The following is a 12655-nucleotide window of genomic DNA, read 5'->3' as shown; positions in this document are numbered from 1 at the left end:
TGTCTCGTCAGCGGTCAGATGTTGCTTGGTGGACTGCCAGATGTTAAAGGAACCTCTGTGGAGATATAGATTAAAGTGACATGAAATCATACGTGAATCAAAATAGCCATGAGCTTCGGAGAATATTAATAAAAAAATATTTGCACACCCCATCGGTATTCGACGTCACCCGCATACAATGTGGGGCACAAGAACCCCACAGAACCGGTGTGGCCGTGAGAAGGGGAGAGGTTTCAGCCTCTCGACACAGCAGCAGCAGCGTTCTGCAATGCGAGGGTCTCTGAGTGGTCAGCGCCGTACAACTCCACAGTACGAGAAGTAACCAGGAACGGAACGCGTCTGAGAGGAGATGGAGCGATGAACTCATCAAGTATGCAGGTACTGGGAGGATTCTTGCGTCGCAGATTCGGGAGAGACGGTGACGGCTCTGGGAAGCCTTCATCCAGCAGTTGATCGCTCATGGCTGATGATGGTTAATGTTACGTTTTATATTCACAGTACGACAAGCGTTGGAGTGGCTTGGGGTCAGCACGTTATTAATTTGGATAGAAGCACATTTCAAGTGGATGAATAAAGGATGTGTTCATATGAATTACCACAATACCTTATCCACAGAAGTGGAGTGCGTGTAGTGGTAGAGCAGTGGAGTGGGTGTAGTGGTACAGCAGTGGAGAATGTGTAGTGGTACAGCGGTAGAGTGGGTGTAGTGGTACAGCAGTGGAGTGGGTGTAGTGGTAAAGCAGTGGAGGTGGTGTAGATATGAAGAGGGTTATGTACTGTGTGTGTATTAAGGATGTTTTTGGGGGATCCTTTTTGTCAGTCCACTGCTCTATGCGGACTTCCTCACTCCGTGTGCGCTGTGGGGAGTGATGTGACCTTACTTCACCGCGATGTCAGTGGGTGGTTGTAAATTCGGAGAGAGTAGACACGGGGGCATAGAATTACGGGACAGCAATGGATATTCATTACTTAGTTCAGAACCAAATGGTTCACCTTGTTTCACCTTGTTATGCCCATGTGTGGAAATGGCACTTGGTGTTGTTACTGTCAGTGTAGGATTGAATCTTATCAGCTTTTGCGCATAGCCAGGTGTCTTGCATGACTCTGAGTCTCCGCTCGACAACCCTGCGAATGTTGAGGAAGGAAGTTTTCTTTAAGCTTGAGCTGCTGTCATTCAGATATGCTTCATGCAGGCGATGTTTTTCGTCAAGGAGTGCTCGGATTTCTGCATAGTTCTCATCAAACCAATCTTGATGTGTACGTATGGGAACACCAAGTGTTTCAAGGGCTGTAGAATGCTACACGGTCTTGAGAGCAGTCCAGTCTGCCTCAGCGTCTGTATGCTCAAAGCTTAGTGACTCCAGGTGATGGTCAAGAGCCTCAACAAAGGCCAGTCTGGTGTGATCCTGTTGTAGGCAAGTGATGTTAAGATGCTTGACACGTCCTTTTCCTTGTGGGCGTCTGGGAGGCTTAATCTGAATGTTAAGTTTGGAGATGATGAGACGATGGTCAGTCCAACATTCAGCACCACACATTGCCTTGGTCACCCTGACATCGTGCCGGTCGCTCCTCCTCATGATGACGTAGTCAATCAAGTGCCAGTGGTGTGAACGAGGATGCATCCATGACGTTTTCTTGCGCTTTGGTAGTTAGAATATCGTGTTGGTGATGAGCAGGTCAAATTCAGAGCATGTTTTCAGCAGCAGAAGGCCATTGCTATTACATTTTCCAATGCCATGTGCACCTATGACTCCATTCCATGATTGATGGTCACTTCAAACTCTGGCATTGAAGTCACCAAGTATCAGGAGTTTGTCAGAGCAGGCTGTGGCAGCAATAATGACTTCCAGGTCATTATAAAACTTGTTTTTTTATCTCGTCAGAGTTGGTCATGATAGGGGCATAGGCATTGATGATGGTGGCCTCCTTTTTACCCAATAGGTGGAGCTTTAAGGTCATTAAACGGTCGATTATCCCCTTGGGCTTGGCTTGCCAGTTGGTTGACCAGGTGGTTTTTTACTGCAAAACCAACACCAGCATCACGTCTCTCCTCCTGGCCTCGTCCGCTCCAGAAGAATGTGTAACCTGCACCCACTTCATTCACCTGTCCAGTATTGGCCAGTCGGGTCTCACTAAGGGCAGCAACATCCACATTGTATCTGGCGAGCTCTCTGCCCACGAGGGCGGTGCGTCTCTCAGGTCTTTTTTTATCCAGATGTGTCCATCAAAGTCCACACATTTCAGGCGCCAACAGTGAGTGGTATCACTTTGGTCTTTTTCATTTTAATTGTTTTTATTTTAGTTTTTCGACTACAAGTATGGGATCCCGCCAGCTGCGGTAGGCTGGCCAGGATGTTTTGAAGCAGGCAATGTTTAGGGTACAATTTCTAACCTTTTCCTCACTACGGAGGTGAGCAGTGTGATTCTAAATAGGGCTGCTCAGTCACTCAGGGTGCTGCCGGACTTCACTGCTGCTTCGGTCCAGTGAAGGAACGACCAATATCCTGAGCCGCCTACGTGCAGGTTTGCGGCTACAGCTTCCAGCATATCCGTGCCTGCTGCTTCGACGCTCACCCATCGCCACAGGACTTGGATAATGACGATGGTAAAAAGTGCCATGACTTGCGCAGAGAACTTGGATTTAAGTGAGGGTGATGTGCGCAGCGTCAACCTCACTCTCTCGACCAGCCCCATCTGTACCCAGTGGCAAGACGTAGTCAAGACGACTGGAGATGGTCCTGGTTGCAGTGGAAGGTCCAAAGACCCTTTTGGTGGCATTTCCTCTACCAGGGGTTCCACATGCCCAGGCTCAGACAAGCTAAGGTTTCCGGGTTAATTAACCGCCACCCGGGGTTCGGCGTTGGCAGCTGCTGACTGCACCGACTCACCAGGGATGTTGAATCTGGTGTGCACCTACGGTAGCAGTTAGAGGGCCGGTCCCGATGGAACAAGCCTGAGGCACAACTAGCTGGTCAGACAACAAGGTGTAGTGGTACAGCAGTGGAGAAGGTGTAGTGGTACAGCAGTGGAGAAGGTGTAGTGGTACAGCAGGGGAGTGGGTGTATTGGTACAGCAGTAGAGTGGGTGTAGTGGTACAGCAGTAGTGGGTGTAGTGGTACAGCAGTGGATGTGGTGTAGATATGAAGAGGATTATGTACTGTGTGTATTAAGGATGTTTTAGTGGCATATTTTTTGTCAATCCACTGCTCTATGCGGACTTCTTCACGCCGTGTGAGTTGTGGGGAGTGATGTAACCATACTTCAACACGAGGTCAATGGGGGGTTGTAAATTCGGAGAGAGTAGACACGGGAGCATAGAATTACGGGACAGCAATGGATATTCATTTATTAGTTCTGAACAAAATGGTTCACCTTGTTTCACCTTGTTCTGCCCGTGCGTGGAAATGGCAGAACCCCGTGAACACTGACCTTCACGATGAGTTCCGTTTCCATCTGATACACAAATACCTCCACAGACAGGAATGTGACACGCACACACGCAAACATAAATGCTTGCACGCACCTGCACATACACAAAATACAAAGATCCACTGTATAGCCTAACATTGTTGAGGCAAGTGCTGTTAGCGCGTACCTATCAATGGGTGCTGTGGCCATGACAATTACCGTCTTTGTATCCCCTAATGATGTTTACACAGTGGAGGTGTATTGGTACAGCAGTGTAGAAGGTGTAGTGGTACAGCAGTGTAGAAGGTGTAGTGGTACAGCAGTGTAGAAGGTGTAGCGGTACAGCAGTAGAGAAGGTGTAGTGGTACAGCAGTGGAGAAGGTGTAGTGGTACAGCAGTGGAGAAGGTGTAGTGGTACAGCAGTAGAGAAGGTGTAGTGGTACAGCAGTGTAGAAGGTGCAGTGGTGCAGCAGTGGAGAAGGTGTAGTGGTACAGCAGTGTAGAAGGTGTAGTGGTACAGCAGTGGAGAAGGTGTAGTGGTACAGCAGTAGAGAAGGTGTAGTAGTACAGCAGTGGAGAAGGTGTAGTGGTACAGCAGTAGAGAAGGTGTAGTGGTACAGCAGTGGAGAAGGTGTAGTGGTACAGCAGTGGAGAAGGTGTAGTGGTACAGCAGTGGAGAAGGTGTAGTGGTACAGCAGTAGAGAAGGTGTAGTGGTACAGCAGTGAGAAGGTGTAGTGGTACAGCAGTAGAGAAGGTGTAGTGGTACAGCAGTGAGAAGGTGTAGTGGTACAGCAGTAGAGAAGGTGTAGTGGTACAGCAGTGAGAAGGTGTAGTGGTACAGCAGTAGAGAAGGTGTAGTGGTACCGCAGTGGAGAAGGTGTAGTGGTGCAGCAGTGGAGAAGGTGTAGTGGTACAGCAGTAGAGAAGGTGTAGTGGTACAACAGTAGAGAAGGTGTGGTGGTACAGCAGTGGAGAAGGTGTAGTGGTACAGCAGTAGAGAAGGTGTAGTGGTACCGCAGTGGAGAAGGTGGAGTGGTACAGCAGTAGAGAAGGTGTAGTGGTACAACAGTAGAGAAGGTGTGGTGGTACAGCAGTGGAGAAGGTGTAGTGGTACAGCAGTAGAGAAGGTGTAGTGGTACAGCAGTAGAGAAGGTGTAGTGGTACAGCAGTAGAGAAGGTGTGGTGGTACAGCAGTAGACAAGGTGTAGTGGTATAGCAGTAGAGAAGGTGTAGTGGTACAGCAGTAGATAAGGTGTAGTAGTACAGCAGTAGAGAAGGTGTGGTGGTACAGCAGTAGAGAAGGTGTAGTGGTACAGCAGTAGAGAAGGTGTGGTGGTACAGCAGTAGAGAAGGTGTGGTGGTACAGCAGTAGAGAAGGTGTAGTGGTACAGCAGTGGAGAAGGTGTAGTGGTACAGCAGTAGAGAAGGTGTAGTGGTACAGCAGTAGAGAAGTTGTAGTGATACAGCAGTAGATAAGGTGTAGTGGTACAGCAGTAGAGAAGGTGTAGTGGTACAGCAGTAGAGAAGGTGTAGTGGTACAGCAGTAGAGAAGGTGTGGTGGTACAGCAGTAGAGAAGGTGTAGTGGTACAGCAGTGGAGAAGGTGTAGTGGTACAGCAGTAGAGAAGTTGTAGTGATACAGCAGTAGATAAGGTGTAGTGGTACAGCAGTAGAGAAGGTGTAGTGGTACAGCAGTAGAGAAGGTGTGGTGTTACAGCAGCCTGCACGTGACTCTGCTCACACTCCTCGCCTCTCTCTACCTCTTACCATGTCAGGTTGAATTTTTTCCCCCCACGACTCACCCATTGACACGACGGTCAATGGTACAGTGTATAATAACAAATAGTATAACATTTATATGCTTAATACAATGTACAAAGTAATATATAGTATCGTAATTGTATAGTAAACATATAGCAGTGTGATACACATTAGGGTGGGTAGAATAATACATAGTGTTATATTAAAATGTATAAGGTATAGGGGTGGTTTATGGCAATACAGTATATAATTTAATGTTGGGTTTATCTATGGCAGTATATAGTACAGTGTATGCTCGTGTGATGTAAGAGAATAAAGTTTAGATGGAAGCATATTATATAATTTTTACGACGTAGAATTGTAATGTATTACTTGCTGTTAGTAACTCAGCTTATTGTAGAGTATAGTAAGTATACTGATGATGCTATGCAGTTTATACTTTAGTTTTTATGTAGTTTATACTTTAGTTTTCTACGTGGTTGGTTAGTAACTGCAGCTACATACTATTAACATTCCTTTCCTTTGTTAATGCTACTCCCTGCACCCTCCCTTGGTGCTGCCGATCCTGCATAATGCATGGGCATAATATGACTTTGAAACCCCCCCCGCCCACCTCCTACGCATTTCCCATGAATATGCTAAATTCCTCTTGATATGCACATTCTTTTTGTTAAGGCGCTCTTCCACCTCCAACCCATCGTATATATAAGCTCCTAGCTTGGCAGTGTCTCATTCTTCACCTGAAGACGGCTGCTTGCGTTGTAGCCGAAACGTCGTGAGAATTATTTTATTTTATTATGTTTTATTTGTATTATTTTATTACTTCCCTTCTATGTGACTTTACCGAAAAAACCAAGAGGATATTGTGTTGTTGGTAACCTTTTCGGACATTGGGCGTGTGCTCAACAGAATAATTTGTAACTACATCATTTGCAACCACCATCCAGCATTGTCTTGACAAGATCCAATAATTAGGAATACAAATCCAGAGTGTTGTTTATTTTCAACAGATGCTTGCCAAGAACAAAGCAAAACGTCGAGGCTGATAAATTAAGGTCACACTTTCTGGACTCACATTTTGAGATGGATAAGAGCTGGACATGGGATGGAGGAGTCTGAGCGTCTGCGCCGTGGAGAGCGGAGCATCATGACCTTGTGGAGGAACCCAGCGGGGCTCACGATGGGAGTAAAACTTCTGCTCATGGTGAGGATGCCCACTCACATTATCTCAGTCATTTGTCAGTGAAAGGGTTAACGTATTGCTGAGGTCCTGGGTTCGAATTCAAGTTTCAGCCATCTGCGGTTAAACCGGATCCTCAAGCCCGGTCACCAAAGACTTACATCGATATCTGTATTCCTATATCGAGATCCATATATTTGCACAGAGACACACATTTTCTCTATGTGGGCTCACACAGAGATGCATACACTCGCACGGAGACGCATACACACGCACGGAGACCCATACCCTCACATCGAGATCCATAGAGTCACAAACTCAAAGAGTGCAATGGATGGAAAACAATTACACAGACGCACAGACTCGAATAGAGACAAATATAGACTGAACTGTGGCTAAACCAGGTTCTCAACTCACCTCCATACACGACCACTCACTTCCACACAGCACCAATCACCTCTAAACCCCATCACTTATTAGCACACAGCAACACCCTCCTCCACACCTCACCAGTCACATCCACTCACCATCACAGCACCACTTACCTCCATTACGGTCCCCAAAATGTTCCCATCCTCACCCTACATCAACTTGTAGCACCACTCCTCTATCGACGCGTTGTACATTGCAACTGAGTGTTGATCGCATTAATAAAAAAAATGAATGGCACCACACAGCCACCTGTGAATGGCCAATAAGTTTCCATTACACCACAGCAGCTTCCTTCAATTCTCGGTTATAATTATTTTTCAAGACATTTAAGCGTTTGGTAATCCAATAAGTTTTTTAATCATCCAGTTACTGGTAATGCAAAAAAAACATTTCAATTAGGCTAATATGTAGAGAGCTGACGTACATCTCGGAGACGGTCTCCTGAGATGTATTACCTCTTGGCTTTTTCTTCTACCATATGGTAAGACGGTAAATTATACGTTCAGTTTAAAGTATTGAACTTCAGGAAGAGAGATGAGAGTGCAGAGGTAGGAGAGTGGATTGATGGGAGGTAGGAGACTGCATGGAGGGGGGAAATAGTGAGATGAGAGGGGGCGAGTAGGAGAGTGCGTGGAGACTAACAGAGTGAGATGAGAAGGGAGAGGTAAGAGACAGGGACAAGATCGTGACTGATAGAAAAACAGTCACTGCAATATTTCAGTGAATTTGAGACTTGGCAGAAAGCCAGTGGAGAGATTGCAGTACTGGAGTGATGTGATCACGTTTGTCTCTATGGGTGAGGAGCCTTGCAGCGGCATTCCGAATCATCTCTAATCTGAGATATACTATACTCTTAGTTCTTTCGGTAAAGTCACGTAGGTAAAAAAATGAAATAAAAATTAATAAAAATTAAATAATAAAATCACGACGTTTCGGAGGCAACACAAGTCTCCATCATCAGGTGGGACCGTCACAGCCAGATTTGCTGCATCAAGTGAGGCAGGGATTCAAGATGCAAGCTCTTAAATACAAGTTAAAGGGGAGGAGAGGTGGGGAGGAGCTTATCAGAATGTGGTAGCCAATGAATGTAACATATCGGGAGGGGGGTGGCGGGGCTAAAAGAGGGCACGGGGTGCTCGTGGGTGTCGTCGACGTGGACGTGTTTGTGCGCAAGTCACTGTTGAATCTGTGTGGGTGGCTTTCCTGTAGACAATGTCCCAAGGATCCGTCAAGTCTCCTCTCAAACAGAATATCTAAGAATGGTAGTTTGTCATCTTTCTCCACTTCCATGGTGAATCTGATGGATGGATGTCTGGAATTGATGTGGTCCAAGAAGTGGTTCAATGCTGGGAGGCCATGTGGCCAAATGATGAAAGTGTCATCCACATATCTCTTCCACAGGGAAGGACGCAGGGTGGATGTCTGGATGGCGTCTGATTCAAACTTTTCCATGAACATGTTGGCTATCACTGGTGGCAAGGGGGAGCCCATAGGGGTACCCTCATTCTGTTTGTAGAAGGTGCCATTCCAGGTAAAATAGGTGTTGGTGAGGCAATGCCTAACCAGTGCAGGTACATCCGCATTCAATCTATGTTGGACCAAGTCCTCAATTATTGTTAAGGTGTCAGGCACTGGAACTTTAGTAAACAGAGATACTACATCAAAACTGACGAGGATATCATCAGGAGATAGTACCATGTCCTTGACCATAGAGACTAATTGGGTTGAGTTGAGTACTGCCGAAGAGGTCTTGCCTGTGAAGGGGAGCAGAGTATCTGATAGAAAACGGGCTAGTTTGTAGGTAGGAGAGTTTATCGTCGACACGATGGGTCGTAGCGGGGTGCCTTCTTTATGGATCTTGGGAAGACCATAGAGTCTGGGAGGTCTTGCCGCCGAGGGTTTTAGAGAGGGACGTTTGCTTGGTTCGATTAGGGAAGTCGAACTCGTGATGATTTTGTTAGTTTTTGTCGTTAGGCTGTTAGTAGGATCGCTTTTAATTTTGGAGTAACTCCCATCATTAAGTAGGTCCAGGATTTTGTTGTTGTATGAATCTTTATCCATGATGACCGTGGCATTGCCCTTGTCTGTCGAGAGGATGACTATATCATCTCTCTTTTTTAAGTTCGCGAGTTCAGAGCGTTCGTTTTTGCTAATGTTATTAGTGGGTTTCTTAGCATTCTTTAGAATCGTGGCTATTTCAGCTCTTGCTACATCCGCATGGATGTGTCCTATGCCTCTGAGGGCAACATCAACCTGAGAAATCACATCCTCTACTGGTATATATTTAGGGGTGACAGCGAAATTTAGTCCTTTGGCCAGTACCGTTTTCAGATTGTCAGAAATTGGGATGTTACTCTGATTAATAACGGTCTTGTTGACATCCAGCTTTGTGATTTGTGGCTCTGATTTCTTCTTAGATAGGAGGTTGAATTTAGAAACCAGGTTGGCTTTGCATTTGGCTGACAGTGAGTCAGCAGAAGCAGAAGTCATGTTGTCAACGTGGTTCCAATCAGAAGGGGACATTTTTTGTGTTAACATTAAATGTGTTTGTAAGAGAGTCTTGTCTAAATGATGGAGTTCAACTCGGAGTAACCTTATTCTCTCCGAGATTAGTGATAGGCTAGCTTTAAGTAAAATCTGTTTAGAGTTCGGTGAGGACACAGCAGCAGATGTGAGTGTGAAAGCGATGCGTATTACCTTGTTATCGCGGCATCTCTTGATCTGAGATCATAGAAGAATGAGTCGCGGTAGTCCAAGCAAGAATAACGGCATGGATGGCGGTCTCAGCAGGTAGTGGATCTAGACAACGCTGCATAAGTGCAATGCTCAGTGGTCAGAAAAGATTGTGGCTCCTCAGAGCCTAGCAAGTTTTAATCTGTCAGCACACAACCATCTGTGTGATCCATCAACCATACTTGGTATGGAAAGCCACTAGGCCAATAGACTAATTCGTTATAATGTGTGCTTCTATGTGAAGACATTGTAGGATTGTTTATAGTTGCGTTTACCCACAATGTTCCATGCCAATGCATGATGACGGTATAGACTTAATTAGTTTTGGTGTTGATCAGGACCCAATAGTTTATATGGAATGTATTGCTCCATTTGTTTAACAAGCCTGACTGCTGATGAGAACCAGAAGTTCAAAACCGCTCCAGCGCGTTCTTGCTTGAACAAATACAACTGGATAGAATTTGTCTTAATATATTGGATCTTAATATATTCGCTGTATTTGTGTGTGGAGACACAGAATGGAGTTGCGCTTCTTCGCTCAGGTGGCAGGGTGATTAGCAGCGTCCCACACTGGTGAGACAGGGCGACTGGAGTGATCTTGTAAATGTCTGAGATGCTGCCAGTGAATTAGTGAAACAGGCATGGATTGTTGGGCGGTGTGTTTCACGGTTTAGTGTAAAAGCCACAGTCGAAATTAGCGTGTTTGTTGCATCCCTGGTAACTGCTAAAGCATAAAATAACTGATTGTCAGTTTTCAACAAAATATAGACATGTCAAGGACACGAACATTTGTACCTTGTTAACTGAGAAATTAAGGGGGCTGCCGTGGTGTAGTCGTGAGCACACTGAACATTCCATACAGGGGCCTCTGGCTCAATTTAAATCTACTCCACCACATCTGTCCACACAGCAGTGTAATTGAGTTCATCGCAGAATCTGATCGTCAGGTCTCAAGTTATTCATAAGACGATATATACACATCCCTGATAGGATAAGATGATGTGAGGAGTTGAATTGGGAGTTTCCCTACATCTTCCACGACGTTTGGTCAGCATGGAAGAGTCGACAAATATCCTCTGGAGCTCCCTGTAGTGGAGGCCCTTCCACCAGCTGTGACATGAGCAGGCGTGCAATTGCAAGTAATAGAAAAACACGACATGAGTGCAAATTATAGGCAACATAAACACATCACAAGGTAACTCAGCACCTGGCCTGCAAATGGGCATTAATTTGTCAGTCGGGGGCGATGATTGGTGCGTTCCCCAATTGAGTACAGTGGAACCTCGGTATACGGCGTTAATTCGTTCCAGAGGGTAGGACTTATACCGAAAATGACGTATACCAAACGAATTTTTACCATAAGAAATAAAGGGAAAAATCCGTTCCAGAGGAAAAGAAATTATATTTTATATGGCATATTATACATTCATGGGGTTGTATAAAATAATTTAGACACTAATTACTAAAATGCATACAGAAGCCACGTGACCGCGCTGCTACCAGCAGCGCTGGTCACGTGGCGTGCCTCAACCCCGCCCGTCGCGCGCGCCTCGACCCGGGGCTCCACCCTCCATGGGGGCAGCCCCCCACGCCCCCCGCCCCTCTCCCCCACGTGCCCCGCCCCTCTCCCCCACGCCCCCCGCCCCCCGCCCCCACGCGCCCCGCCCCTCTCCCCCACGCCCCCCGCCCCTCTCCCCCACGTGCCCCGCCCCTCTCCCCCCCCCGCCCCTCTCCCCCCCACGTGCCCCGCCCCTCTCCCCCACGTGCCCCGCCCCTCTCCCCCACGTGCCCCGCCCCTCTCCCCCACGTGCCCCGCCCCTCTCCCCCACGCCCCCCGCCCCTCTCCCCCACGCCCCCCGCCCCTCTCCCCCACGTGCCCCGCCCCTCTCCCCCACGTGCCCCGCCCCTCTCACTTTGTCTCAGTCATGAACGGGGCACACGCGGGTTCTGTACGCGGTGACTCATCCCGACCCACACAAGTTCTAGCAAACGCGTCGTATCCCAATCAAGACGTCGTATCCCAAAACATTTTTCTCTCGAAAAAACACGACGTATTCCAAATTCGACGTATTCCAACGCGATCGCATACCGAGGTTCCACTGTAATTGCAGGAATTTTTTTTATTCAGCAAATTTGGACTGTGACACGCATACAATGGCCGACTCCTTTCAAATTATGTATGTTGGTTGAATTTATTTCACACCCTAAGTAGCCAACCGAGCTAATTGAAGGTGCGAGTGCCAGGGTATATTGAATGACCACTGTGAGTGAAGCAGACCGTGCATATTTATTATTCGTTTAGCTGGGTCTTATTGCTATTCAGTTCCTCCCCATGATTGACCAACCTCTCCGTATCGATCCGTTTTGCAGATCTCTTTACTGCACAAGTTGTCTCTTGCCAAGGAGTGCGATGACGGATTCTACAAATCACAACGAGGCATCTGTTGTGAGCTGTGCCCTGCAGGTAAAGCAACACAGGCATGGCCATCCAGGCTCATAACACTTCCCTCCCCTTGCCATTCGATTGTAACGATAACATTCAAACCAGGAGAAGTCCATGGACAACTTCCCACGGCTTTGCGGACCACAAGTTGAGAACCATTGCCCTACACCTCCTGCTGTGTGAAACAAACAGCGTGGTACCCAGGTGCCTGTTTTCTGGCCAGGTTGACCCACTACAGATGCAGGAAAGAAATCCAATGGGTGTTGCTATTCCAAGTGGCCCACTATGGTTTAATTTGTAATAAAGAAAAAAACAGCAAAATGCTTAGGGTTGATGCATTGTTCCTAAAAGGCCCAATGTTTAAATATTGTTATCTCTATCTCCCAAATAATCAGATCCTGGTTGGACGTTTTGTCCAGCTCCCATTTCAAAGTGAAGTCTTATCTCTTGCCTGCTCACACTGCTTTGTCCTCCAGGGACGTACAAGGAGATCGACTGTTTAGCTGATAAAATGAGAGCGGTGTGCGATCTATGCCCTGAGGGCAGCTTCATGAACAGAGTCAACCATGAAGAGAAGTGTGCACAGTGCAGCAGCTGCAGAGCAGGTAAATGGCAGCACAGCAAGTAGGTTACTGCCATATCTGCATTGTGTGTTTTTGAGATTCATCTCTTTGTATGCATCATATTCCAATTGTGCC

The 12655-nt window shown here is 46.8% G+C and overlaps 1 protein-coding gene across 1 annotated transcript in view; it reads left to right on the top strand.

Annotated features, from left to right (window-relative positions):
- Positions 1–238: 238 nt before the first annotated feature.
- The window catches only part of LOC133339360 (uncharacterized), a 58336-nt gene continuing 45919 nt past the window's right edge, over positions 239–12655 (top strand). The window contains exons 1-4 of the mRNA XM_061547493.1: positions 239–378; positions 6180–6373; positions 11885–11978; positions 12434–12562. Coding sequence (XP_061403477.1) covers positions 6275–6373; positions 11885–11978; positions 12434–12562 — 322 coding nt within the window. The 5' untranslated portion in view covers positions 239–378; positions 6180–6274. The remainder of the gene's footprint in view (positions 379–6179; positions 6374–11884; positions 11979–12433; positions 12563–12655) is intronic.

Source organism: Lethenteron reissneri, unplaced genomic scaffold, assembly GCF_015708825.2.
Source record: "Lethenteron reissneri isolate LAM-NWPU_2019-01 unplaced genomic scaffold, ASM1570882v1 scaffold_1846, whole genome shotgun sequence".
Lineage (NCBI taxonomy): Eukaryota > Metazoa > Chordata > Hyperoartia > Petromyzontiformes > Petromyzontidae > Lethenteron > Lethenteron reissneri.
This window is presented reverse-complemented; position numbering and strand designations above follow the sequence as displayed.